At 37.8% G+C, this 23176-nt stretch overlaps 1 protein-coding gene across 1 annotated transcript; it reads left to right on the top strand.

Annotated features, from left to right (window-relative positions):
* The first annotated feature begins 231 nt into the window (after positions 1-231).
* CSTF2 (cleavage stimulation factor subunit 2) lies at positions 232-22715 on the top strand. The gene is made up of 14 exons (XM_039874013.1): positions 232-399; positions 1458-1536; positions 2382-2551; positions 3660-3796; positions 4259-4378; positions 4493-4630; positions 6840-6963; positions 10831-10893; positions 13987-14128; positions 14884-15059; positions 15347-15639; positions 19184-19294; positions 20001-20126; positions 22487-22715. Exons 1-13 carry the CDS (start codon positions 342-344, stop codon positions 20121-20123), a joined length of 1734 nt encoding a protein of 577 aa, XP_039729947.1. The 5' UTR covers positions 232-341; the 3' UTR covers positions 20124-20126; positions 22487-22715.
* The last annotated feature ends 461 nt before the right edge of the window (positions 22716-23176 follow it).

Here is a 23176-nt window from a genome sequence, read left to right as displayed (position 1 = left end):
TCCCTGTTTCCTTGGTAAAGCCGCTGCTGCCATCTTTATTGGAGTAGACGATTACTCGCGTTAACCTAAAGAAAGTGAATAATAAAGGCTTCAAATTAGCCTGGGCCTGCCCGAATCTGGATATGAATGAAGTTACTTTCGAGCGGCAGCCCTGCCCGGAAGGGTTAATGCTCTGGAGGAAGGAACGCGTGCTGTGACGCAATGACGCCAGGGGAGGGGCCCTGTGTCCGCCGGGCCCAGGCCTTTTCGGTCTAGGCGCAGTACGGAAGTAGGTTGGGCGCCGGACTCAAGCGCCTTGCGGAAGTATGCCCTAGCGCACCGGAAGCCGCCTGAAGAGAGCGATGGCGGGTTTGACGGTGAGAGACCCTGCGGTGGATCGTTCTCTTCGTTCGGTGTTTGGTGAGAGGAATTCTGTGGAGCCAAGCATGGGGAGGGACAGAAAAAGACAGTGAGAGGCGAGGAACACCGCCTGCATCTCATAAATCGCCATGGGAACCGGCGATGGGTCGAACGTGTAGTTCTACCTGCCGCTCCTGTGAGGCGGCCAAGCTGGTGGACTCGTGGGCGGGGGATTCGCCTCTTCTCCCGAGGTTTCCCAGCCTTTCCACGAGGTGGCTGAGGAAGTTAAACTAGCATTCCGCTTCTATGCGGTTTTCCTTTCATAAACTTAAGTTACTTTCTAGAAGCGAGGGCACATAGCAACTGTCCTATACTGTTTCTCACCCCCTATCCCAGAATACACGTTATGTGCTGAGGGTATAGACCGTTGTGTCCACTTCCCGCCCTCAATGGCTTTCATCCTCTGCTTTTAGCCCGTAACATTTTAGTTCGTTGATAGTTGTAGCCGCTACCTGGCGTCTTAAAGTGGATTGTAAATAAATGAACAATTAAGACCTCGTCGAAGACATTTCGAAGAGGATCGAATCTATTCTAAGTAACTTTTTCATCCGGAATAAGATTTTTTTCTAAGTATGTGTGGTGATTTTAAACCTCCTTTTGGAAGGGACATGACAAAACAGTTCAGAATAATTTTTAAACATCTTCCACTACTTCCATGGTCATTCTTTGAAAGAGTGTATGTGTAAATACAGACATATGAGTCAGTTTTTTAAAATTACAATGTTGCTATTTTTAGTAGTTATTGATAAGACTAGCAGACTTTCAGATACATACTGATGCCTAAGTATTTATTTTCACCAAAATTAAGGAGAATCTAACGCTTGTCAGATCAGCCTGAGAATTGATGTCACCTTTTGTATTTAGTCGCAGTGGTTTATCTTGCAATTAAAATCAGCAGACAAGATTGAAATCTTGGAACTAGGATTGGAGGAGCATTGTTGTTACAGTTGAGCCAATTGTTACATTTTAAGTGAGATAAGTAGGTACTGTTCATTTTCTTACTAAAAATCTAGGTTATGAATTCAGAATTTTAATATATTATCTATTTTCTTCCTTAGTGGGGAACATTCCATATGAGGCTACTGAAGAGCAATTAAAGGACATCTTTTCTGAGGTTGGACCTGTTGTTAGTTTCAGGTGAGATTCCCTTTCACTACCTGCTGGGAATTTCTTAAAAATCACCACAAATTTGGCCCTTAGTAATAATGGCAAGGCTTTTACTGGTGACTTTTTACATGCATTCTTTTTTCCCCTGTTTGTTTATAATAGTTTCATTGCAATGTAATTCACGTACCATGCAATTCACATTCATTTTAAAAGATACTTTTTTTTTTTTTAATAAATGTAGACATGGCCGGCATTCAAAGTTCATGCCATTTTCAAATATGCCCAGGCTTTTACTCTCTGCTGGGCCCTTTTGTGTTTCCTGTGCATGAGTGTTCAGCGTTAGGGTTGCCCAGATATGTGTAACTGAATTGGGTTTTCCCCAGAATCTGCTGCACATGCACAGTCAAGTAAGATACTTGGTATGATTTAGCTCTTTATTTTGCCTCCTTAACTTTTTTGTACTTTCTCTAACAATGACTACAATTTCAGGCTAGTGAAGCTATGAGCAGTCATAGCTTCATGCTCAACCACTACGAGGATTGTCACTCCTACTGACAACACTGCTGGGTGTGATCTTTTCCCACCACACCAAATTGAGCAAAATCCCCTTTACTAGCCATAGAGAAGCTGCTGGCCCTTATGACCTGCCCAGCAAAATCTTGTCAACTGAGCTAGGAGAGAGATTCATTTTTAAAAAAAAAAGTTTATGAATGTCAACTGTAGTTGAAAAAATTTTTTCAATTCATGTTTAAAAAATATTTCAGTGAGCGATACGATTATTTGTCTTACAATCGACCAAATTAGAACATGGCAATGTTAGCAAGAACCCTGTGTGTATGTAACATTTGTGCCTGATACTTGGTTCTGCTTTCCAGATTGGTATATGATAGGGAGACAGGCAAGCCAAAGGGTTATGGCTTCTGCGAATACCAAGACCAAGAGACAGCACTTAGTGCCATGCGAAACCTGAATGGGCGTGAATTCAGTGGGAGAGCACTTCGAGTAGACAATGCTGCCAGTGAAAAGAACAAAGAAGAGCTGAAGAGTGAGTATAAACCCAAGTTGTATGTACATGAGTTACTAAAGATGTAACAATGAAGATTTTTCTATTTGTGATATGTTTTAGCATCTGCTGAAATGGTTACCCACATAGCTTCTTTACTTGACCCACCTGAGGTGCATTAGGAAAGTTTGTATCTTTTTTTCTTCAGTCTTTTTTTTTTAATAGTGACATAGGTTAACAAAATCTAGTAAGTTTCACCTGTACATTTTTAACAGTAAGGCATATATATATGTATGTATGTGTGTATATATATATATATATATATATATATATATATATATATATATATATATATGTATATGTTACATTAATCTTCACTTCCCATAGTTAGATTTCTTTCTGTCACCACATATTTGACCCCTTTTACCTTCCCCCTTGCCCCTACCCTCTGGTAACCACTAGTCTATTGTTCATGTCCATGAATTTCCGTTTGTCCTGTTCATTTGTTGCTTTTAGGTTTATATCCCACATATAAGTGACAGCATGTGGTTTTCCACTTTTTCTGTCTGGCTTATTTTGCTTATAATGATTATCTTGAGGGGAAAGTTTATATCTTTGAGAAACAAAGTAAAGTTGACTTTAGAAGTCCTTCAGTTTCCAAGGAGTTGATTCCAGTTAGAAATTAATTCAGGCTCACCAAACAAGTAGTAGTGCTAAATACGTTACTGGTGTTTACCACTTCTGTAACTATGTTACCAAATCTGTAACTAACGGGAATACTAAGACATTCTTAAGCTTGTTTTTTATGAGGTTATAGATCCAGGAATTCCATTTTGAAATTAGCATCTTTTTCTATGTAAACCTTTTGCTTCTGAAATGGCTTGTCAAAGGAAATTAATATGCCTATTCCCTAATAATAAGTTAACATTGTCCACCTATGTCATCCTGGTCCTAGTTTTACTCTGAGAACAGAAAATACACTGTCACTTTCCTCCACAGAAATAAGAGACTTAGAAATCACTTATTTCTCAGCTCCAGAGAATTGAAAGTTATCAGCAAGTCCTTATGGCAGTGCTGGAAAGTAGATACTTGGTATGATTTAGCTCTTTATTTTGCCTCCTTAACTTTTTTATACTTTCTTCCTGATTAGGCCTTGGCACTGGTGCCCCTGTCATTGAGTCACCTTACGGAGAGACCATCAGTCCTGAGGATGCCCCTGAGTCCATTAGCAAAGCAGTTGCCAGTCTTCCACCAGAGCAGATGTTTGAGCTGATGAAGCAAATGAAGGTGGGAGGAGATATTAAATTATGAATAAATCCAATCACATCAAATTTTCTAGTTAATGGAAATAATTCCCTGAGTTCAAATAGAAGGTGTGCCTACTGACCACCATTTATTGCACCTTCAGTATTCCATATGTGCATAGTGTGTTTTACATTTTGTGCAAAGAGCTTTCCATTTTTGTACACAAACACACCAACACAATCTGGCTGGGTTTTTGTGACCTATAGATAACAAATGTGATATTAAAATGTGGCTTTTTTCCTAAATGATGGTATTATGGTATTTGAAATGCCTCTTCTTTCTTTTGCCTGCCATGACCAAGATTTTGTGTGCTATGCAAAAAACAATAATAGCTTTAAAAGCCTCTGGAATATTATGTTTCTCAGATCGGAATGGCTCTAAATCACTATCAATTTCTGAGCAATAAGTATGTAACCTGGTGATGAATCTGTTTTATCTTCTCAGCTCTGTGTCCAGAATAGTCCCCAGGAAGCAAGGAACATGTTGCTCCAAAACCCTCAACTGGCTTATGCTTTGCTGCAAGCTCAGGTAGTGATGAGAATTGTGGATCCAGAGATTGCTCTGGTGAGTACCTTGTGTTCTTCTATGGAAATGCTAGAGTAAACCTTGAGTATGATAGGAACTGCCTGATTGCTTTATTAAACAGATAGCTCATAGACTTGTCTTTTTACTTTTCAGAAAATTCTGCATCGTCAGACAAATATCCCAACGCTAATTGCAGGCAACCCACAGGCAATCCACAGTGCTGGGCCTGCCTCAGGAGCCAGTGTGTCAATGAACCAGCAGAATCCTCAGGCCCCTCAGGCCCAGTCTTTGGTAGGCCTCTACCCCTTAACATTTCTTTTACCTGTTTTAAAATGTCATTTTCATTTCAGGAGGATATATGGAAAAAAGAATAGGAGCCAGAGATGATAATTTCGGTTTCTAGGCATAAAAGCAGTTTCTAAGTTGCAGAGTATGTGACATCTGAATGAATATAGATTGGGTGCCCAGTTTAGAACAAAGAGTTCTTTCCTGTATGCCATTCTTTATAAGCTAATTTCATGTATATGTGCATGCGTGGCACTATGGTTGGCACTGTTATTCCATATACATCATTTCATTTAATACAGCAATTATATGAGGGTGGCACTCTTATTATCTTTATTCTTACCGATGAGAAAAGTAAAGCTAGCTTTCTAAGTGTGACACAAAACCCTGAAGCCATAAAAAAATCAGTACATCGGAAAACTGAACAATTTCTATATGGAGAAAAAGGAATAAACACCAAAGACAAATGACAAATTGGGAAAAAGTATTTGCCACACACGTGATGGGCAATAGGCTGATTACTTAACAGGCCTTAATCATGTTCAAGAATGTTTATTGCCACATTATAATAGTGAAAGACTAGAAACATGTATATCAGAAGAAGAACGGAAACAATGTGATAATACAGATGTATAATACAGAAGTGAAGATAAGTGAACGTGGAAGTATTCCCAAAATATGGGAAATATGTTGCTGCATATATCCCAAAAACATGTTGAGTGAGTTGCAAAGAATATGTTCAGGATGTAGTGATTTACATAAAATTTAAAAACATCTATAAAAATTCTTAAGTGATTGTCTAATAGGGGATATTGGGTGCAATTGGGGAAGACCATATGGGAGATTTCAATTGTATATGTAATGTATTTCCTAAGCAGCGTGGTTAATTTTATTTTCTGTACAATTTATATATCTGGAGTTTTTCATAATAAACAAAAAAGACCTCATAAATTAGTAAGAAAATTACCAATAACCCAGTAGGAAAGTATGTAATGGACATAAACAGTTCTCAAAAGTGGAAATACAAATATATGTTAAATATATGAAAAAGTGTTCGATCTCACAATAAGATAAACGTAAACAGAAAGTACAATAAGCTACCATTTTTCACCTATAGATTGGCAGAGGCGAATAACTGAATGGATGGTACACAGGTTTAAGGCGGAGGTCTGCAAACATCTGTAAACGGCCAGATAATAAATATTTTCGGCTGTGCAGGTCGTGGAATCAGTCCTAACTACTTATATCTGCTGTTGGAATGTGAAACCAGCCACAGACAATACATAAACAAATGTTTGTAGTTGTGCTCCAATAAAACCTTATTTAGGAAACCAGGCAGTCAGCCAGATTTGGCCCATGGGCCATAGTTTGCTAACCCCTACTCTAATTCAATAGTTACTTTTCAGAAATAGAAAGGAAATAAATTAAGACCCAGAGAGGTTAACTAGTCCAAAAATAATATAATCATAAGTGCAAATCCAGGAACTGAACCTGGTTCTGTCTAACCTCAGAGCCTGTTTTCTCTTAGCCACCTCACTATGCAATTTTCTGTTTTAGAGTTTTGTTTGTGTTCTATGAGAGTACATGTGATTTTTTTTATAACTTTTATTCTTTATTGAACTCTTTCTTTTCCAAGGGACTGCTCAGTCCTCTGGGGAATACACAGATTAAAACATAACATTCCCTTTCCCTCCAGAAGCTTTAATGTAGCATTAAAAAAAATTGACATTCCCCGCCCCCCCCAACCAGAATTATATCTGAGGACAGGGATGAGAAAAGATTTGATCAATAAAGAAATTTTTTTTTCATTTTAAAAATGCAGATTGCCAGCAGTTTCTTTATTTAAAAAAAAGTCCCAGTCTCCTTTTTTTCTTCTTTGCTTCACAGTACTTTTCTTTTTTACTCTTATTGCCACGTGCCAGTCATGAAGTCAACAATAGGTGCTATCTGCAGCCTCACCACACAGATAACACTTGTCAGTCTCAGCTTTTAGAATGTGATGTATCTTAACAATGCTATAACCAGGCTCTTCACATGTATTGCAACTTCTGTTCAAAATGTGTTATAAATCTAATGCTACATGAGACATGCCATACAAAAAGGATATTTGATAGAATATTTGGGGTGTCAATTTGAAGAGTTCTTTAAGATCACAGACTATGTATGTTGCGTCTCCAGTGAGACATCTGCATACTATGGTTTTTCTCTTGGTCAGGGTGGAATGCATGTCAACGGCGCACCTCCTCTGATGCAACCTTCTATTCAAGCTGGAGTTCCAGTACCAGGGCAAATACCAACTGCTGTAACCGGACCTGGCCCCGGTTCCTTAGCTCCTGGAGGTAGGTTTCATTTACAATCTTCACCATTTTGGTATTTTGCTAAAGTTTTATTATAGCAAATGGGATAGATATTGACATAAAATTAACACACTACTAGGAAGTATGTATCCTAGGTGGAGGAAATAGTTGATTTCTTATATATAAATTCTATATGTCTGAACAGGACAGTAAGGTGGAGAAGTACAGTAAAACTTCCAAATTAACGAAGGGAAAATTAGAATGAATGAAAACTAGATCAAGCCAGCAAATATAGAGAAAAGGAAAGGACACTGAAGTAAGTAATAACAAATGTAGAGTAAGGGAGAAGGAATAAAATCTCGTATAGTCATGATTCTACTAAATGAATGGACTGAGTTCTCCCATTAAAAGCCAGAGACTGTTAGATTAGGTTAAAAAGCATATAAAAAAAAAAGAATACATGGTCATGTTTCTTCTTCTTATAGTTAACAGACATAAAATTGCATTTCATAAATATAATCAGACCAAAGACAAAAATAAAAAAGTTTTAAAACTGTATATGTTTATTGAACGTGTATATATAGGAATTACAGAGTATTGCTATTTCACTTGTAGATTTTCATCATTCAATAAAGTTAAGTAAAAAAGTTATGGGTGAAATAGTAATTCCCCATATGAAACGCCTATATGAACACATGATGTATATCAATATTGAAAGTTTTTGTGCAGCAGACTTGCTTGTTCATTTATCTAATTTGGGTTAGATTGGCTGCAATACTACTCATGGGAGATAATTTAATCTAAATTGTTCTATTTTGTACAGAGTAAAGTCGACAAGAATTGGAAGAAGGGATTTTTAAATTCCAGCTTACTCACAATTTTCATTTATCCTATAGAGTTATAGATAAATTATCTTTCAGTGAAAGAAATGGATTCTGTAATTTATGCATTTTTGAGTTTTAGGTGTATAATTTACTGTAAAATGTCACAAATTGTAATGTGGTTCTACTACACATGACAAGTATACAAACCAAGACATGTGCAGCTCATTCATTACGTGGGTTGAAAAACACCCAAATACCCTGTTCAGTGAGATAGATGCACTGATCACACACTTGGATGTCAAAACAATGTCACATTGCTATAAAAGTTTCTAAATGTCTGCTCTCCATTTCTGTACTTACATCGTCACGAACTGTTAACATACACACTGTGGATCAGCCGTGTTAATGGACAAAAAAATAAGTAGAGACAAGGAATAAAATAATGGAATCAATAAGCTTAATCTATAGAAGGTGCCTTTTGATTAGAGAATGTACCCCCCCCCAGCAATGATCATGGAACAGTAAATAAAAAAATAACCATGTACTTAGCCATAAAATAAAAACAAATTTTAAAATATTTTATAGGCTGCATTCTCTTATTGTAAGCCAATAAAATTAAAAATGAATAAAAGGTGACTTAAAAAAAATTTTACTTAGAAAATTAAAGAACATACTCTAGGTAATCCTTGAATTAAATAAAAAATATAAAGAAATTTATAAGCTATCTAAAAGACCACAAAAAGTAGTACACTTTATACAAAAACAGTATGGGAAATAGTGACAGCAGTACTTAAAGAAAAATGAATACCCTTAAATGCCTATATTATTAAAGAATAAAGGAAACCTACTAGTTTTAAATAATTAGAAAAATAATTTTTAAAAATACCAAGAAGAAGGAATTAATAAATATAAAAGTTGAAAGTAAGTATAAAAGGAAAAAAAAGTGTAAAAGGAACTTAAATAATTGAATTTTCAGGTGATTTTTTTTGTGAGTTTGTAGCATTTATACTTCTGAAGTTATTAAAACTTCACTTAAGATTTTTGAGGTCCCTTGTACAAGGGGTAACAACCCATTAGGAAAGTAGGTAAAGAAAATGAGTAGGCACTTCATAGAAGAGCAAATCCAAATGGCAACAAAAACAAATTCATTTGTGGTCAGGGGATTGCAAATTAAATAATGAGATTTCACTTAACTTCAACCCAGCAGACTAGCAGAAGTTTCAAAGAGAGTTGACATTATTGGTGGGGAATATGGTATCATACATTGCTGGTGGAATTGTGAAGTTTTTCAGTCTTTTAAGAAAGTAGTGTCACATTAATATAAGAAATTATGCCTATAACTCCTGCCACTATTTTCTTCAGATCCTAAATCTTTGTATTGTTTTGGTGAGTGGTCTGAATAAATCATAGAATGTTATGTCTAGAAGAGAGCTTTGAAATCAATTAGATCTGTGGTTCTCAAACTTTAGTGTACATTAGAATCACATAAAGGGATTATTAAAACACAGATTGCTGGTCTCCATCTCCAGACTTTTAATGCAGCAGGTGTGAGGTAGGGCCCTGAGAGTTTGCAGTTCTAACGAGTCCTTGGTGATGCTGACATCGCTGATCTGAAGACTATATTCTAAGAACCACTGGTTTAAGCCAACTCCTCCTCTTTACAGATAAGGAAGCCTGGAATTATGTTAATTTTATCAAATCACTTGTTCAAAATCACAGTTACTTAATAGCAGGGGTAGGGCTAGCAGGTTCAGGTTTTTTATCCATGGCTATTAAATGCCTAAAATGTTAAATGGAATTAGAACGTGAAGTGAACGTTGACATTTTAGGTAAATATTAATGCAAACAGTTAAGCTTGTCTTTTCTCCCTACTCGCAGCATACATTGTTCCTCTGAGGAAAAGAATTATTGCTTTGTGGTAAGGACCAGACAAGGACTTGTGGTACATGATTATTCCTTGTACAGCAGTCATCATACCCTGACTGGTTAGAATAGACAAGTGATTCTCAACTCTGTTAGACCCAGTGGCCCTTCTTCATAACAGATACGTTGCAGTGACTCTTTACTATCCTGAAATGAAATGCATAGATAATATAACCTATTTAACATGTTTTCTAAAAATAAAGCAGTATAATGTCTTAACTATATCATAAAGGATACGTAAAAGAAAATTATAAGAAAAAATATTTTTATTTTTAATATGCAAGTGTTCAGGCATAACTACACTAGAAAACAAAAGGTAGTAGTCAGGTGCTTGCACCTATACCATGAAAGTAAAATGTCTGCAAATGTAGACAGATACAGGTTTGTGGGGTTTTTTTGTTTTCTTGATTTTTTTTGTTGGTTTTTTGTCGTTTTTTTGGGGGGCAACTCAGATACCACAAAAATTGTTGACATTGGTGATGTGATTTTCTGAAATGATGAAAACTCTTGGTAAAGTTCTTAACAAAACAAAATACAGTACCCATAATTTACTCAGTAATTGAGTTTCTGGAAAATTGAGTAAATGTATACACACACACAAACAGGTCAAAGAAGCTTTTGTTTACAAATAAGACAGACTTAGGTTTTAAATTCGAGTGACAATATACAGGTTTTCATTCGTGTGTTAAGCGAGAAATTTGCAAGACAAGGTAATTCTTGGTTTTGTGGGTCTATCTCATACATTATGGGACATCTAGTATCCCTGTTGGGTTCTCATTAAACACCAGCTTTGACCCCACAAATCTTTGTCACAACCAAAACTGTAAACCCACACATTTACAAAATGCCCGAGAACATTACTGCCTCCTGTGAGAGGAGTTACGTGGGTAAGTGCCCTTGTTCTCCTGTATTACAGAAGAACTTCCCGCCAAGGTATTGGTATCCAATGGGATTAAATATTCATATAATTCACTTTTCTGTCACTGAAGCCTAAAGTATACTAACAAACTCCACCTTCCTCATAACCGCATTGTTTGATGGTAGTTATCTTCCCTTGTAGATTGCTGCTTATAGGGCAGAAAGAGAAAATTTGTTAGCCACTATCCTAATTTTTTCCCCACTGTCCTAATTTGTGTTTTCTTTCTGGCCCTTTATCTTCTAGGAGGAATGCAGGCCCAGGTTGGAATGCCAGGAAGTGGACCGGTGTCCATGGAGCGGGGACAAGGTAAATAAATAGTAATGTCTGATTAATATGGACTGGACTTGGAAATGTTCTGTAGCTGCACTATCTAAGATGGTAATGTGGCAGCCACTAACCACATGTAGCTATTTGAATGTTAGAGTAATTGAAATTGAATTGAAATGAAGTAAAATCTAAGCTTCAGTTCCTCATTCACACTAGCCACATTATAAGTGCTCAGTGGCCACATGTGGCTAGTGGATACCCTCCCTACTGGATATTGCAGATATAGAACATTTCCATCATTGCAGAGAATTCCGTTGGACACCACTGGTCTAGACTTTCCAACTAGTGATTCAGAGCCCAGTTCTACAAGAACTGATGACGAAGCAAGTGGATCCTTAGTTTCCATTTAATTTATATCACCTTTTCCTGATAGTCTAATGATTCTGCCGAAATGATTCACTCTCCCTCTGGATATCTCTTGACTGAGTAAGGAATTTTAATAATGAGCTTGTAATAATGCATCTGGGTATGTTGAAGTCTAAATTGAAACCCCAGAGAAAACTGGGGAGGGGGGAATCAAAGGTCTATGAAGCCTATATAGGTGTATGTTATACTTTGGCAGTAACACTAGATACCATAGCGGCAGCTGCTCCAAAATCTCCACTTTATTTCTCTATGTTATTGGAGTTTAAAGAAAAAGAAAATGCAATGTTTCAGTTGAAAACAACATTAGGAGGAGAGAGAGCGAGAAAACAGAAGGAACTAACAATAAAACTGAGTGAATACTGTAGGCCAGGCTCTTTAATTTTTATAAACAACCTTGTGAGTTAGGGGCAGCACCTGAGTTTTCAGGTAAAAAGATGGAAGTTCAGAGTTTTAAGTTACTCAAGGGGACATGGTAAGTAAATACTGATATCTGAACAATGTAGACTAGAGTGGGTGTGCTCATCTTTTCCACCTCGTTAAGTTTAAGAGCTAAGATTTTAAAGTCCCTGATTCTAGAATCTGTCCTCTTATGTCAATCCACACTCCCTCTGTTAACTTCCAAAAATACTTTGCAATGTCTTCTGTTCTTATTCATCATGTCCTTGTGATGAAAAAGAACTTCTGTGGACAAGCAGAAAGAAGCTTAAGTTACTTCTTCTTAACATGTGGCCTGTAAGTGAAACCTATTTTTAAAGCAAAATATTAAGAAATAGGCCTATGTACTGTACTCCTTGACTATTGTTTGTACACTGAGGTGGTTACTGAATTGACAGACTAATAATTTTGTCAGATAGTTGACAACGGAACAAGCTCTTGGCTACGTACCTCATCTGAGAAGCCCATGCTTTTGTGCTAGTGTGCCCCACCGTCTCAGCTAATCAGTAGATTGTGTATGTGCCCCAAAGTAATTTTGCAGTAGTGAGGAGGAATTGGGATTTCAGTCATACTTTTACCTCTCCACAAGCCATCCATCAAGCTAGAGCTATTTAATATACACTTCCAGAAGACATCTTTCCTGCTATAGTTAGCTTCAACTTTTTGGTCAAAAGTTAACAAAAGGAAGTAACTCAAATTTTGAAGGTATATCAAGGCTCTCTTCATGAGGAGACAAAGTGAGATGAGTTTCCTTTTAGCTTTCCTTCACTACCCCTCAGAGGAAGCAAGAAGCTTTTCATTTGTACCTAGTTTGTCTTTTTCTGGAATCCTTGTTTTTTTTGCACATGTATAATGGTGAAAGGAGACAGTGAGATGTTTAAGAAAATACTTTCTCTTGCCTTCTGCCACCTTTGTTTAGTGTTGGTGCCTTTGTCATCTTCTCATTGGTCTTTGTTTGCTATTGTCATGATGTTTATTTATTATCAAAGACTTGCAGTGGCAGAGTGTTTCTTTAGGAGTAATGTTCTCTTTTCTCATCTAATGTTCATTCATTGCATTTTCCTGTTTGATACTTTTTGATAGCAAAAATTTTTATGCTTTAAAATATGGCAAAAATAGTACTGGTACGGGCCTCTCCAGAATAAATTTTGCCTTCTAGATGCAGTATAATTTATTTCATTTTTCCTTATGACATATGTTTATATTCTTTACCTAACTAGAGAGTCAGAACCATCCTTTTAATATTTTTGGTTTTTTTAATGGTATCATAAGGTGATTTAGAGAGAATCATAGTAGCAGAGGTGAAAATTGAAAGTGGCTGGTTATTCCTGCCTAGTCAGTGGCCCACAGGTTTCAACTAGGAAATGATCTCATCAAAGTGACACAGTTTCAGATCCCGAAGAACACAGTTTAGGAAGATGTTGTAGCCCAGGGCAAACTAATGAACTCTTGGCTTTTTAACTAACATGTAAATCTCCAGTGTCAGTATGTGTATGTTTCTGTATGTGTGTGCAAGCTCTTTTAAGTGTCTGCTCTTTCTCCTTTTGAACTTACTGCTTACCTAGGAACCCTACAGCACTCGCCTGTGGGACCCACCGGGCCTGCCTCAATTGAGCGAGTTCAAGGTACCCATTGTATCTGCGGGTTTCCTTTGGCTTGTGGTGTTCAGGGTGGGACGTTGAGAGGACAAGGGCTGCTTGGCAGTCATCCTCCCGTTCAGAACCCAAAAGGGTAGTGTTTTGGGTTTTTGTTTTTTAATTTTTTTCCTGTTGGGGCCACAAGCCTAAGATTGACCTCTTCACACAGGGCAGAGAACATGGATGATATGGGCATCTGTCCGAGGCTGTACTCCCTCCCTACTGGTGTCAGGAGGCTTGGATGGAATAGCGGTCTGTAAGGAGACAGCAGGTTCTTGCAGAGCCATGGCAGTATTCACATATGCCAAGACCCTACCTCTCTTTTGTGACTCTGGTCCTTGAACTAAGATTAATTTTAAGGAAAACCAGGAGCATAAGTTTCTTCAGGTTACAGTGCTAGTCCTTGGCAGATTGCTCCCCATTTTGCTTTTTACATAATTCCATCCATACCTCTGACATGGCACAGATTCTGCCTACACCTTTCTTCTGTTCTTGAACTGCAAGAGGAGTCTGCTGTGGTGAGGTTTCACCCACTCTAAGGTGTCTGAATTATGTTGTCAGTGGTATATGGAGTCATTTCTTTTTCCCTTATGTGTCCTTCACAGCAGTAACTCCCCGTTTGTTTCCCTGTCAGTGCCGATGCAAGACCCCAGAGCAGCTATGCAGCGTGGGCCCTTGCCTGCCAATGTCCCAACTCCTCGAGGTCTGTTAGGAGACGCTCCGAATGACCCACGTGGAGGCACTTTACTTTCTGTAACTGGAGAGGTAGAGCCTAGGTAAGCAATGACATAGAACAAAAAGCTTAGAGGAATCAGAATTTGCCCTTGCTTTGAGAAGAAAGTCTTTCCATACCGGTTCTACCTGTTGGCTGCTGTCCAAGATTAAGCACCTCTCCTTGGGCAGAACCGTGTAATTGAGTATGTCATTTTGAACTAACCATGGCTATTCCATCTTTAGAAATTGGAAATTCTAGCATATATACCGGAATAGGAAAAACTTATATTCTTTATTGGTAATGGTAATATCATAATGGCAATAATAATAAAATCATAATTGATATTAATAGGGATTATGCCTCTGACCCTGCTCTGAGTACTTAACTTAAATCATCTCATTAAATCCACACAACAACCCTATGAAATTGATACTAATGTCAGTCCCATTTTACAGATGAAGAAATTGAGGCATAGAGAAGTTAAGTAAGTGTGCCCAAGATCACACAGGTAATAAGTGATGGAGCCTAGATTTGAACCCATACAGTAACCATGTCCTTAAGCGTACTTATTATCTATAATGGATATCCATTAATTCCTTCTTAATTTTAAGTGCCCTGACCAAATATGGAATTCTAGAATATGTTGATTTACATCTCCATAGCTTTGCTTCAGTCTCTGATGTTATTCTCTTAGCATTCATAGACTGATGTTTGCATCATTTCTTTGTCTGATTTTTAGTTATTGGTCTTCTGGTTGACACTTTTATCTTGTTGTTTTGTTCTGTTTTAAAATATAACATTTTTTTCCATCTTTAGAGGTTACCTGGGACCACCTCATCAGGGTCCACCCATGCACCATGTCCCTGGCCATGACAGCCGTGGCCCACCCCCACATGAGATGAGGGGAGGACCATTAGCTGAGCCCAGACCTCTGATGGCAGAGCCAAGAGGACCCATGCTAGATCAGAGGGGTCCACCCTTAGATGGCAGAGGTAAGAAGAGCAGACCATGTCACAAGACTGACTGGTAGTTGTAGGCCGATGGTAAACCCAGCTGTCTTAGGTTCTAATCTGGGATAAAAAATGCTAGGGTGTTCGGATTGGTAAGTATTTTTAAGGTTTATCTGCAAATCTGAGAAATTGGAGAAGAGAAAGCAGTCAGTCTCATGTAGTTAGGTGGGGATGTGACTAGAGGAATAGATTTCTATCTTGGATTGTTGGTTCTTCTTGCCATAAAGGTGAACAGCTACTTGATGGTCTTCTCGCACCTTACTTTATAGGTGGAAGAGATCCCCGAAGCATAGAGGCACGAGCCATGGAGGCACGGGCCATGGAGGCAAGAGGATTAGATGCCAGAGGATTGGATGCCCGTGCGATGGAAGCCCGTGCGATGGAGGCTCGTGCGATGGAGGCCCGTGCGATGGAGGCCCGTGCGATGGAAGTCAGAGGGATGGAGGCCAGAAGCATGGATACAAGGGGCCCGGTCCCTGGCCCTAGAGGCCCTATACCTAGTGGAATCCAGGGTCCCAATCCAATTAACATGGGCGCAGTTGGCCCCCAGGGATCCAGACAGGTAAGTGTAACTTTCACTTCTAGCTTCTGTGTGAAATCTTGTTCTATCCAGGAATTTATTATTGAGCCTAATTATTACTGCTTTCTGATTTGGACTATTTCTCAGCTTGTTAGAAAGGAACGATTACAGTCTCCCTTCATTTAGTTTCTCTGTCCCTTAGGATGGTGATTTTCTGGCCACCAGGAATATCGTCCAAAGGAGCAACCTTGTCCCACAATTTCGGGACCTCTTCCATTCAGAGAAGAGGCCCTGAAAATATATCTGGAGAATCTAGGCATGGGTCATTTGAAAAACCTCCCCACTTAAAAAAAAAAAAAAAAATCCTAATGTACAACCCTAAGAGCCACTGCATTAGAGAATATGAAGAGTTCTTCGTGGCCATTTGGATAATCTTAGGTTTATATAAACCTATTTTAATTTGCTTTCATTACATAGCCTAAGTGAACAGTAGAGTATGAAAGGTAATTTACTAATGTTCACCTTAAAACTTGTTGAACCAAATTCTTATCTCTGCTTTCTCTTTATTTAGCTCTCCCCAGCTATGTGTACATGGTGGTCTCTGATGGTCTATGAGTTGTCTTCTCCTCCCTCTTCACCCCCACTTAGTTGTGGGGAGATATGCGTGTATCTTCCCTAGGTTTTTATATGCTAGAACCTTCATCTGTCTCGAGCCCCTTCGTCTTCCTTTTTCCTGTATGTGTCTTCCTCCTTCCTCTCTGTACTTGTCTCTCTTTCCTCTTCCATGTGCTTCTGTGCCTTCCTCCCCTCGTCTGTGAGTGTGTGCGAGTGTGTGTGTATGATAGAGACAGACAGACAGACAGACAGACAGATAGACAGAGAGAAAGGGAGAGGGGGAAGGAAAATGTCAGCTGAAATGGAACATGTTAGTCATCCAATTCTCTCATTTTGTAGGTTCGGAAACAGACCCAAGAATTCAGTTGCCTTGTCTAAATGAACACAACTAAAAAGTGGTAGAGCAAGGAATAGGACTCACTCTTTTTTTTATTGTACCACACTCTGTCCTGTTATCTGCATGCTGCATATGTGTATGTGTGTGTCTACCTCCTCTTTAATATGAAATATGAGTATGTTGTTTCTGGTATGTGTAGAAGACGACTGTTCATTATTATCTTTCAAGTCATACTTAAAAAAATGTGTTCGTGGACCTTGATGTTTATTTTGCCCTCTATGATCAGTACCCTCATAATAATGGTTTTTATGCATTCTTTTAGTCATTTAACAAATATTTACTGAGCACCTACTATGTATGAGACAGAGCTATAGGTACTAGGGATATAGCAGTGTGAACAAAACAGTCCCTTCCCTGCAATGTGAGGAGCCAGGTGACAGTCTGACAGTGAAGGAAACCATGGGGCTTGCATTCTAGTTGGGGAGACAGACAACAAATTATATGATGTGCTTATGTAATTCTGTCGATAATTCTGTGGAGAAAGATGTTGAAAATAATGGTTGAAAGACCATTTCTGGGTAATGTCTCACTGCTTTATTTCTGCTAACACTTGAACTCACTCTGTAATATTAGGTTTATATAGTTTTCATTAGTAGATTCTATAGTGCTAATTAGATCTGAGGTAGAGCAAATAAAAAATCTTCAAACCTTTTAAAAATTGTTTAAATCAATGTGTTCACTTATAAATAAATATATAAAATATATTCACTCATATATAATAGATATACCACAAAAACTTTACTTTCTCCCCATATTAGTGACCCCCCTCTCCTATAGATAATTGCTTTTATTAGACTTTTATGTATCTTTCTAGCAAGTAAAAATATATTTTTTTATTTTTTCAAATATGAATATATATACATTCTTATTTCCCCCTCTTTTCACTGTTCTGTGCCTTGTTTTTTTACTTAACAGGATACCCTTAATGATTTTAAATCAGATTTTAAAATTAACTCCAATATACCTAAGTTAGAAACTTGCCAGTAAAAGACTCATTATTACTAGGGTGATTATATAACTTAATTCAAAGAGGGACATGTTTGAGAGTGAGAGTACTGTAAGTAATTACTCTGGGACAAAAGCATAAACTGGGACTGTCTTAGGCAAACCTAGATGTGTGATCACCCATATTATTGCTTGTCTTCCTAGAGCAAGCACTCCTGGAAACTTTAAATGGCAGCTAGCGGATGGTCAGATCACATTACAGTACTTCAAATTAGTATCGAGTGAAGCTTCAAAAAGGTTATTCTCAGGGATGTTTTGGATCTGTAACAGATTATGAAAGTTCAGAAGAGTCTCTGGATTCAGTATTGATAAAGAACAGAAAACGATAATATTATAGCAATCTATACAAAGCTGTACTAATGCTTTAGCTCTCTGATGTCTTTGGGAAATGAGTTAATGCGTGTAAATGAATGTTCCAGATAATAGAATTGTTCTATCAAGTTTTTAAACTACTTGAATGAAAAATAATTTCTAAAGTGTATTACGCTTCTTTCCCTTTTTAAACAGCATACAAAAAATGATTTTAATTGTTTAGATTACTCAGGGTCATCATTAAATGTCCCCATTAGTGTATATGTTATAATAGAAAGCATAGTTAACTCCTCGTTTTTGGTTTCCTTCACTGTCAGGCTGTCACCTGGCTCCTCACATTGCTATCATGGTATCTACTCCTAAGAGCCTATCCACATTTCTGTAATGCTTTGGTGCTTCTAACCTGCTGGGGAAGCAGGTAACAAGTTTGTTAACAATTTGTGTTTAAAAGTACCTGATCTCTAGGTGAGTGCCTGAGTGCGAACATAACTCCACCATAAAGGCCTTTCAGCAGTTATTCTATGTGCTCTGAGGCCTGTTTCTTGGGTTCTGGTAGTCTTCCTAAAGATTGAACTCACCGAAGATCATAAAAACTATTAAGTCCAATATAACTGCATTTTGTTCTTTTAATTTGGGTCGGTCGTATCTCTTGGTCTCTATTTAGCAGAAAGCACCTGCTGCATATTCTCTCTGGAAAGTTACAAAAAGCAAATGTTGGGCTAATAGCAATCTTCTCCCCAAAGGCCTTCTCATCTCCTTTCTGCCTCTGCCATCATGATCATCTCTTCCTTACCTGTGGGATAGAGATGACCCCTTTGATATGAACCGCCTATGTTCGATTGAAGTAGAGGTGGTATCCTTTGAATGTAGCTTCCCCAGTGGACCAGCATGCATTATCTCTAGACTCCGTCGGCTTTCATTTGTTTCCACTGAGCACTAGTTTCTGAGGTGCTCTCAGTTTTCTTTGTGTTTATGTGGCTGAATTTTACTTAATCTGATGGTATCCAGTTGTGTTGTGTGATATTTGTTGATTCTGGAACTATTGTAAGCAAATGTATCTAACTTGCTAGTTGATCTCTGCCTAAACCCTGCCTTCTGCCATTGCTAGCAGTAGGAAGTAATCTTCAGAGTCATTAATTTGCTTTTCTTACTCATATCCATAATCAGATCATATATTTTCACATTGCTATTACTGGATTCTGGTTACCTATATGAGAAGTTCTGAAAATCTCTCCTCATCTCTCTTTGTGCACATAGGTCCCAGTCATGCAGGGAGCGGGCATGCAAGGAGCAAACATCCAGGCTGGAGGTCAGCCTGGTGGCTTTAGTCCTGGCCAGAACCAAGTCACTCCACAGGACCATGAGAAGGTAAACAACACTGTTTGAGTGCCTCCATATGCACAAATCTTCTGGATTCCTCTTTGTAGTTACCATTTGGAAGTCCTGAGTTTTCGGAGTCCCTTTCAAAGTGATATTTACTCTTAGAATTCTTTGTGATCTTGTTAACTGAAAATTTGTGAGCCAGTTCTAAAAATCCTTAAATGGATGTATATAAATGGCAGCTTATCTTATATTTCAGACTCATCTGTCAATAGCAGTTATTTGTGCAGGCCACATTGACCTGAAAATCCAAATCCCTTTTTTTCAGCCCCTTTCTACCTTATCTCTAAAAACAGTAGCAGATTCCCCACAAATATCTTTCTCTTTCTATATTTGACCATTTTGGGAAGCTGGTATTTGATGGAAAGGCTAAAACTTCTGAAAAAGAGAGAGATTTTCAGAACAGGATTAAAAACTGAAGACTTCCCAGGGATCATAGATTCCACCTTAGTCTTCAAGAGCTTTGGGATCATGAAGGTGTCTGTTTTGAGCCTTCTAATCTTGAGTATTATTGTACTTGTGCTTTTCATGGTACCTTTTCTTACCAGCTGGTTTTGGTTTTTGTTTAGTTTGGGTTGATTGAGGGGTGCTGTTTTCTATGTGTGAAATATCCTTCCTTTTTGGACAGAAACTGGCATTGTGTTTTTAGATGTCATCATTAAAATTCACTACCTTTATTTTTCTCTCTGCACAGGCTGCTTTGATCATGCAGGTTCTTCAACTGACTGCAGATCAGATTGCCATGCTGCCTCCTGAGCAGAGGCAGAGTATCCTGATCTTAAAGGAACAAATACAGAAATCCACTGGAGCACCTTGAAAGGTGAGCAGACCTACCCCACCTAAGTCAGACAAGCTCTTTATGCATTTGGGGTATATACTTCCAACCTTAACCAACAGGACTCTCCTGATTTCAAGACTCCAAGGCCTGTACTCCTCTTGGCTGGACTCTACCCCTCAGTAGGTCAGCCCCTACTGGGATAGTGGAAGGCTACAGGACATTTGTTCAGCTGTTGAATTAGTTGTAATCTTTTTTAACCTTTCCTTCTTAATGGCAAAAGGAACATACAATCAATTTAATAAATTAATCAAATAAAGAAATGTAAAAAGTTCAGGGTAAAAAGCTCTACTTCCTCAATCTTGATCCCCAGACATAACCTCTAAATATAGTTTAGTGTATATTTTTTCAGAGTCAGTTATGTTATTTTACCCCAAACTGTTCCATATAAATGGAAAAAATACAAAGCATTTCAATAAAATGTATACATGTTTTAGTTCCCAGTATCTATTTTATATTGAATATTTTAAGGATAAACTATTACAGCACGTAATTAAAATCATGAATGTCCACCACCCCCATCAGTTCCTATACATTTTAGAGGTTGCTCTACACTTACTGCCCTTATTTTTCTTTCTCATTGGTCAGGTAAAAGGGATCATAATCACGTGACCTGAACATATATCGGTCTGTCTTTCTTAAAATTTCCCAACGACATCTCGTATTTCTTTAGCAATTCTGTTTTCTAAAAACAGTTTAAAATTTACATTGTCCTTTATAGACTAGTGGTTACCAGACCACTATAGAGTAGTGGTTACTACTGGGGTGGGGGAGGGAGGAGGGAAGTAGATGGGGTAAAGGGGGCCAAATATAGGGGTGTAGGAGGAGGGATAAGGGAGTAAAGGGGATCAAATATATGGTAGCTGAAAGAAATGACTTTGGGTGTTAAACATGCAATAGAATATACAGATGTCAAATGATAATGTACACCTGAAAATTATATAATTGTATTAACCAATGTGACCCCAATAAACTTAAAAAATATTTACATTGTCCCAGTGTCAGCTGGAATATCACATTTTAAATTTCTACTTTTTACTCCATTTGTATTATAATTTCCATCCATATATTATCATATAAGAGTGAACTCATTTATACTAATTAGCAGTCTTTACTAAACGTATTTTAATCCATATTTGTAATGTCATTAAAACATCCAGACTAGAAATATGCATCATATCTGTCATAGATGAATGGCTAGCTAGGCTATCAGTCTGATCAGTACTTTAACTTTTAGTTCAGATACCCAAGGCATTCTTTTTTGGTATTAGTAAAAGCATAGATTACCTTTTATATGCAGAGGAAGAAATTTAAAAAACCACTTCTTTCCTTTTACTTTTTGAAATTTATTTATGCCAGAGAAGGTGTTCTCTATAATGTGAGAAAATTTGGGGGGGTAATGGAGGTAGAAATGTTTCTGAAAGTCCTTTCATTAAATGTTTTCTTGTTTATATCTCATATGAAAGCCTTACACATAAACCACGGGTAAAAGTTTTTTGTTTTACCTTTGATTTTGAAACAATTGTAAATTCACAGGTAGTTGGAAAAATAGTCCAAAGAGCCTCATCCCTCAGCTTCCTCCAATGATAACATCTTGAGAATCTGTTTTACAGTAGTACCTTTTTGATTTGTAGTACAAAATCAGAAAAATTGAAATTGGTACATAGCTGCTAACTAGACTGCAGATCTTACTCAGTCACTTTACCACATTTTTTAAACCTACATTGTGTGTGTGTGTGTGTGTATTGTGTGTGTGTGTGTGTGTGTGTGTGTGTGTGTGGTGTGTGTGCATGTAGTGCTATGCAGTTTACACAGGCAAGGTTTTAATGTGCATGTGCTGTTCACTGCATACTGTAGCCAAAATGTTGGCTCTCCCTCCATCCTATACCTCACTAGTTTTGATCTATCTCTGCTGTCACTGACAGACTTATGTACTATTACCATTAGATCACTGGTTCTCAGCCTGAGGCAGTTTTTCCCCCTACAGGACATTTGAAAATGTCTGGAGACATTTATAGTTGCCAGAATTTTAGGGGCTGTGTTGTGCTACTGGCATTCAGTGGGTAGAGACTCGAGATGCTACTAAACATCTTATAATACACAGGACATTCCCCTTTAACAGAGTTTTTCTAACCCCAGATGTCAGTAGTGCTGAGGTTGAGAAACCCTGCTGTAAAGGATGATTACTTTGGGGAGGCAGGAGCCAGACACCTTAGGAATCTCCCCCTGGTGTTTTGCTCTTAGATATAGTCTCCCTCCCTGGCCTTATTTTTTTTTCCCCTGATGTTTGGTGAAGAGATCTTTGTCTCCACTTCTAATGGCTTTCTCCCAACTTTTCCTTACAGGTTTTCAAAAATCCCTGGCAACAAGTCTGGAAGTTAATTATATAACTCTATTGAAATGTTGCAAAAAGATGGCTTCTACATCCTTAACCCTTGAATGACTCAAATTGGTGCCAGGTGGAGGACTCCCATCACCTTCTCTCAGAACAAAACAAGTCCTTTCTGTTGTCTTAGTTTGTATATTTTCTGTGACTTGAAATAAACTTTGAACACAATTTTAGTATACTGCAAATTGATATACACGACCTTTTTGCTTTTAAAAAGCTGAATACCAAGGGTAAAACCTTAGATGTGTTTTCTACCCTTACCGCAGTATTGTTCTTTAATGTTCTATTGCTATAGCTCTGTTTTTCTTTCTAAGTTAACTATTTATTCTTCTTGATGATATTTGAGAATTTCTCAGAAAGCATTTTCTGAAACTTAGTTTTTATTTCATTTGCTTCCAGCAGGAATAAGATTTGCCCTTTGAGGACTTGCTCGGACTTCTCAGTCTACTGGGGGAAAACAGTACATGCTTAGAGCTATAAAATGGTCAGAAGGCCAACAAAGCAAAAAACCTAGCAGAGCAGCGTATTTAGTTTAGAAAAATCCAAATATCAAAACGCATTTTTTTTTTTTTGTCAACAGCAGGTCTATTCACATGCATAGTTCAGAGTTAAGACAAAGATGTTGTATAAGCTACTGGTTCGAGGA

The sequence above is a fragment of the Pteropus medius genome, unplaced genomic scaffold, assembly GCF_902729225.1.
Source record: "Pteropus medius unplaced genomic scaffold, Ma_sr-lr_union100, whole genome shotgun sequence".
Taxonomy (NCBI): domain Eukaryota; kingdom Metazoa; phylum Chordata; class Mammalia; order Chiroptera; family Pteropodidae; genus Pteropus; species Pteropus medius.
Note: the sequence above shows the minus strand (reverse complement) of the source record. Positions and strands in the feature narration are given on the sequence as shown.

What these genes read in the sequence shown, in the direction of transcription:
- CSTF2 (XM_039874013.1), top strand. Translation starts at nt 342, where the DNA reads ATGGCGGGTTTGACGGTGAGAGACCCTGCGGTGGATCGTTCTCTTCGT. An exon ending in CGGTTCCTTAGCTCCTGGAG is followed by an intron (nt 6,964 to 10,830) that starts GTAGGTTTCATT and finishes TTTATCTTCTAG; the next exon opens with GAGGAATGCAGGCCCAGGTT. An exon ending in TCCACCCTTAGATGGCAGAG is followed by an intron (nt 15,060 to 15,346) that starts GTAAGAAGAGCA and finishes CTTACTTTATAG; the next exon opens with GTGGAAGAGATCCCCGAAGC.